At 45.5% G+C, this 6,000-nt stretch overlaps 1 protein-coding gene across 1 annotated transcript in view; it reads left to right on the top strand.

Moving 5' to 3' along the window:
• The window catches only part of LOC140197815 (Y-box-binding protein 2-like), a 51,429-nt gene extending 45,910 nt beyond the window's left edge, over positions 1-5,519 (top strand). The window contains exons 10-11 of the mRNA XM_072258277.1: positions 2,640-2,740; positions 5,130-5,519. Coding sequence (XP_072114378.1) covers positions 2,640-2,729 — 90 coding nt within the window. The 3' untranslated portion in view covers positions 2,730-2,740; positions 5,130-5,519. The remainder of the gene's footprint in view (positions 1-2,639; positions 2,741-5,129) is intronic.
• The last annotated feature ends 481 nt before the right edge of the window (positions 5,520-6,000 follow it).

The raw sequence follows: 6,000 nt of genomic DNA on the forward strand, positions 1-6,000 counted from the left end.
CCCTGCCAGAGTTGACATGCATCTGATGTCACCTCCAACCTCGCTCAGCATTGTCTCTTTGCTCTTGAAATAGCCCTCTGCAAGTCGTATCTGGTTTTCTTGTACAGACCTGGGTGACCAGACTTAAATACCGCAGATCTAGCCCTCAGCAGGCAATGAGCCTCCTGGTTCATCCACAGCTTTTGGTTTGGGAATGTACAGCAAGTTTTTGTAGGCACACACTCATCCACACAGGTTTTAATGAAGTCAGTAACAACTGCAGCATACTCATCCCGATTCAAAGATGAATCCCTGAATACAGTCCAGTCCATCGATTCAAAGCAGTCTTGTAAACACTCCTGTCCATGTTTTCTTGGGCCTCACTACTGGTGCTGCAGCCTTCAGTCTGCCTGTACTCGGGGAGTAGAAGTACAGCCAGATGATCAGAATTCCCGAAGTGAGGGCGTGGAATAGCACGGTAAGCATTCTGATGGTGGTGTAACAGTGGTCGAGTGTGTTGTTTGCTCTGGTGCTACAAGTGATTTGTTTATGGTAATTATTTAGTGTTTTTTTTTTCTGGCTGACCTGGTTAAAATCCCTCAAAATGATGATGAATGTGTCAGGGTGCGCTGTTTTATGTACATTGATTCCGTTGCTCAGATCATCTAAAGCCTGTTCGACATTGGCCTGAGGTGGAATGTACTCTGCTACCAAAATGGTCACAGAAATCTCCTGCAGCAGGTAGAATGGATGACACTTAAATGTGAGCTGTTCCTGGTCTGGTGAGCAGAATTGGGGCAGCTCTGATACATTTGTGCACCACGTGGAGTTGATCATGAGGCATACATCTCCACCCCTGCTCTTGAAAGACTCAACTGTCCTATCCTGACGGTGTGTACTGAACCTGTCAATCTGAATCACTGCATCCGGTAAGGAAGGGGTTAAACAGACTTCTGTGAAACAAAGGACACACAATCCTAATGTCCCTCTGATACAGCACACCAGCTCTGAGATCACCATATTTATTTACTGGAGACTGTACATTTGCCAGCAAGATGGTCAGTGTTGGGAGCCGAAAACCTTTTTTCTCAAATGCACAAGCAAGTGACAGCCATGTTTCCGCCAAGGAGTCCTGGCAAGAATATTACGGCTACAGTTGGCATCATTTCCATTGGTTTTGAGCAGTGATAGATTGCTCAATCACATTAAAACATCTTTAACATACGAACCTTGGATATAGTTATGCTTCTCAGCTGTAGCAGGCTGAAATGGGAATATTTAATCGTATCTGTCGAGCTGCACTGTTTCGAGTTCACCCTTCAGGTGAAGCATTTTAACTTAGAGAAGTGAGAATTTAAATCTACAAATGAATTTTGCATAAGGAAAGTGCATAAATTAAATATTGTAAGGTACAGTACAAATTATCCAGTGACACTTCAAATGCGATGAGGCAGGGAGTTCAGAAGCCTAATGGCCTGAGGGAAGAAGTGCTCCGGATAAATGTCCACGATAGATGGTTGGGAGACTGCTACGTCTCAACTCAGTTCTCAAGTTAATGCAATGTCTGTGTTCATTACATTCCTCCACCACCAGACACCCCTCCCCTCCCCTCCCTGTCCTCTGCTTCATTAGGGTATAGTATTAAGTTTTGTTTTTAACAGAACTCAGTTTTTTCACTCATCACTGCCGTTTAGGGCAGCAACGAAGGCCTACCATCTCTGCCCTTACTGTCACACTCAGATGTAGAAGGATTTTTCATTGCTATTTCAGTAACAATTTTTTTTTTTTTGTTTGACCAGTCAGGGTTGTTAGCCCTGACCTGAACCCCCAAACCTGGAGGACCAGTGAACCACTCTTAGTCCGGCCTCTACCCTTTGACCTGTTTGGCATGGGTGACCCTACCAAGAGCCAAAGCATAAAATTCTGACTCCAGCCAACGTCGCTCTCCGGGTCATTGAGGCACAAAAGCCTGCAAACCATGACGAGGTTGTGGTCCTCTTAGAGGGTTCACCCATGAAGTTTATGCAATAATCAGGAGTTCACAGAACGATAACAATTTCCAACTAAAATACAATTACTATTATCTGCAAACTGCTTTTTCCTGTTCTCAAAAATCCTGCTGTGTGCTGATTGAAGAGCACATGCACCTTTTCCAAGGGCATGGGTGTAACCCTGGAAGAGTCAATTCTACCGCCTGGACCTGTGAATCTTCAAAGCTTGGCCTGACCCAGGAGCAGGCCTCCACCAGATCTCCAGAGTGGCCCACACACCCTTTGGTATTAGGTGACCACAGGTCAGGATAGTGGGGCTGAAGTGCAGCCAGAACTTGAGGAGCAGCCCCTTCAGAGTCTTAAACAGGGGCTGTAACCCCTCACACTCCATATAAATGTGGTCCAGTGACTTGTCCTGGTGACAGAATGGACAGGTAGCAGGGGTGTCAGTGAGCTGGCTCAGAAATCTGCTACGTGGCACTGCCTTGTGCAACACCTTCCACCCCAGGTCCCCAGTGTAAAGGGGAAGGGCTTCTGCACAGCAGGACCTCTCTCGCTGCCAGATGGTAAAACAGACCACCACGGCATGCACGGGTGGCAGAGAAGACGAGAAAGGAGGTGACTGATCTTCTTGATATTGGGTTGAGTTTCTTCTTGTATTAATTGCAGAAAGTGGCCCATCTTGTTGAGGAGCTGCCAGTCATGATCCCCACCGGCCAGTTGGGGAAAGGAGAGACTGATATCGGAAGTGAACACTAGCTTTATAAACGGTAAGTGTCTCTGGTGTGCGTAAGACCCTGTTTTCCAAACTTCTGAATAGCTGGATTGTTCAGGCTTTTCTGCTGAAGTTATGCACAGAATATCCAATATCAGTAGAGTAGACTGCAAAAAATGTTTTTGGAACTTAGTGATGAGTTATCGAATTCTGTGCTCGCACCTTTGTCCTGACTTGTCCACATCAACTGCAGTCTGTCTAAGCTGCTCCCATTTGTCTGGCTTTGGTCCAATTTCCTCCAAAGCTTTCCTTGCCATGTGCCTTTTAAAATATTGTAATTCTATCTCTTTGGAGTATCGTGTGCAGTTTTGGCCACCTACCTACAGGAAAGACGTAAATTTCCTCTGTAATCTTTCAGTCTTATTTACAAGGTTGGTGCTGGGTCTGGAGGGAGTTATAAGGAAAGATTGAATAGGTTAGGACTTTATTAAATTTCCCCTCAATCTCCTACATTGCTAGGAATAAAGGTACACAAAATTTTGAGGAGTATAGATAGGGTATATGCAAACAGGCTTTTTACATGAGGTTGGGTATGACTAGAACCAGAGGTTATGGGTTAAGGGTGAAAGGTGAAAAGTTTAAAGGGAAAATGAGGGGGAAGCTTCCTCATTCAGGGGGTGGTGAGAGTGCAGAGGGAGCAGCCAGCACTAATGCATGAAAGCTTGATTTCAATGTTTGAGGGAAGTTTTGAGAGGTTAGGGGTATGGAGGGCTGCTGTTCCGGTGCAGGTCGATGGAAGTAGGTGGTATAAATGGTTCAGCATGGACTATGTGGGCTGAAGGGCTTTGTTTGTGCTGCAAGTGGTAATGACTACGACTTCCTCTAGCACAGGGGTTCCCAACCTGGTGTCCTCGGAAGCCTCAGTCCATGGCATAAAAGAAATTGAAAACCCCTGATCTAGCAACTTTTTCCACATATTCACCACCCTGTTTTTTTGGGGGGGGGGGAGGGAAAACAACCCCTTTAAGTCTGCATTAAATCTCTAGTTTTAGACCGCCCTAGCCTAGGGAAAATGGGGGACTATCAGTTTGATTTTATAAGCCTCCAAGGTCACTCCTCAGCCGCCTACACTCCAGGGAAGAAAAGCCATTGCGTAACGTCTTGAGCCCTTCAAGTGACGTCAATTTTTTTATTTGACTATGTATACTGTCAAATGAGACCATATTTCTCTGGACCAGAGTACCAGGGTGTAAAGCACAGTACTTCATGTAGCTTTGGGGTTCTAATGTTCTTATGCCATTCATTCTTTGGAGTTTTTCTTGTTTTGTGGATGTCTGTGAAGACTAAAAATTTCAGGTTGTATACTGTATACATTCTCTAATAAATTGAACCATAACTTGTGAAAGTAAGAATAAAATCTACAAATGAATTGTGCATAAATAAACTAAAGTTCACAAATTAAATATTGTAGGGTACAAATTATCTGGTGACTTGGAATGCAACGCGGCAGAGTTCAGATCTCCAATGGCCTGGGGGAAGAAACTGTTTCTCATCGTGACCATTTTTTTTTCTTTATACATCAGAGTCTCCTGCCTGATGGTAGAAAGTCAGGATGCTGGATGGGTGGGTGGGATCCTTGATAATACTAAGGGCCCTGTGTACACAGCACTCCTGATGTCCCTATGAATGGTAGGGAGACCCCTATGATCCTTATGGCCGTTATCACGGTCCTTTGTAGGGGCTTCCAGTCTGATGCTCGGCTGCTCCCATTCCAGATGGAGATGCAACGTCGGGACAATCTCAATGGTGCTCCTGTAAAATTCATTTAAGATGGGGCGGGGACACCGGGTGGAGAGACTTGCTTGCCTCAGTCTCCTTCGTAAATGGAGGTGCTGCTGTGCTGCCTTATTTAGGGAGGCCAGGTGGGGTAATTTGTGATGTGAACTCCCAGGAACTTGGTGAACTTTCATCTGCACCTTCCTGAAGTCTACAGCCATTTCCTTCAGTCCTGGTAACATCCTTGTTAATCTTTGCTGCTCCCTTTCCAGCTTGATGATCTTCTGATGGCTTGACAACCAGAGATGTAGGCAATACTCCCAAATGCGGTCTCATTAACATCTTGCACAGTTGTAATATGATGTCCCGGCTCTTGCTTTCCATGCCCTTGTCATCTCTTCCCTGGTCACTAGTTCCATACCTCTACTGTTAGGTAAGGTTAAATCATTGGCAATGCTGACCTTGAACTTGCCATTGAACCTCCTGCCTGTCTGCAGACCCTTTTATCCAGGATGGGGTTGAGAGGGATAACAAGTCAGCCATGATGGAAAGGTGGAGGGGACTCGATGACCTAATTCTCCTATGTTTTATGGTTTTGACTTTGAAAGTTGGGAGTTCTAGTACCTGCAAATATATTTTAACTTTTTAACTTTTTTTCTCTACCACAGGAAATCTCTTTGCTGATTGCACATGAAGATCTTGGACTTGTGGGAAAGGGTTGAAAGAAGTATAACAATCCCCTTTGTATTGTATGACCATTAAGCTTAATATAATGAAAGAGGAATTTTGGAATTCTGTTTGAAGACGGCAAGCTCTTGGACTATTCTGAAATCTTTTTATTTTTTATCTTTCCCCGAGTGGGGTCTGAGAATTTTTTTTTGCCACCCTCCTTCCCTGCCCTCCCCCATAAGTGCTGTATATTTATGTGCTGCATTTAGCCTCGTGTGTTGATGCAGGGCATTGTTTACATGTCTTCCTGCTTTTAGTTTTACCAAAGTGCCGATGTTGTGTTTTTTTTTTTGGGATCATGTGCAATAATAATAAAAAAAAAATGCTTCCTGAGAACAGCGGGCTGTCTCCCCGTGTGTGGTGTGGGTGGCTCTCTGCCTCTGTACAGCCTCCCATGGAGATTTTGGAAGTTTGAAGTCCCTCCCCTCCCCTCCCCTCCCCTCCCCTCCCCTCCCCTCCCCTCCCCTCCCCTCCCCTCCCCTCCCCTCCCCTCCCCTCCCCTCCCCTCCCCTCCACTCCCCTCCCCTCCACTCCCCTCCCCTCCACTCCACTCCCCTCCACTCCACTCCCCTCCACTCCACTCCCCTCCACTCCACTCCCCTGTGGGCAGACTCAGCAAATCTGCGGAATAGTAACTGTAACAGAATCAGTGAAAGATCAACCAGAGTGCAGAAGACGACAAACTGCAAATGTAAATAAATAGCAATAAATAACGAGAACATGTGATAACGTAGAAACAAAGAAAGCCTACAGCACACAACAGGCCCCTCAGCCTACAAAGCTGTGCTGAACATGTCCTTACCTTTGAAA

The sequence above is a fragment of the Mobula birostris genome, chromosome 5, assembly GCF_030028105.1.
Source record: "Mobula birostris isolate sMobBir1 chromosome 5, sMobBir1.hap1, whole genome shotgun sequence".
Lineage (NCBI taxonomy): Eukaryota > Metazoa > Chordata > Chondrichthyes > Myliobatiformes > Myliobatidae > Mobula > Mobula birostris.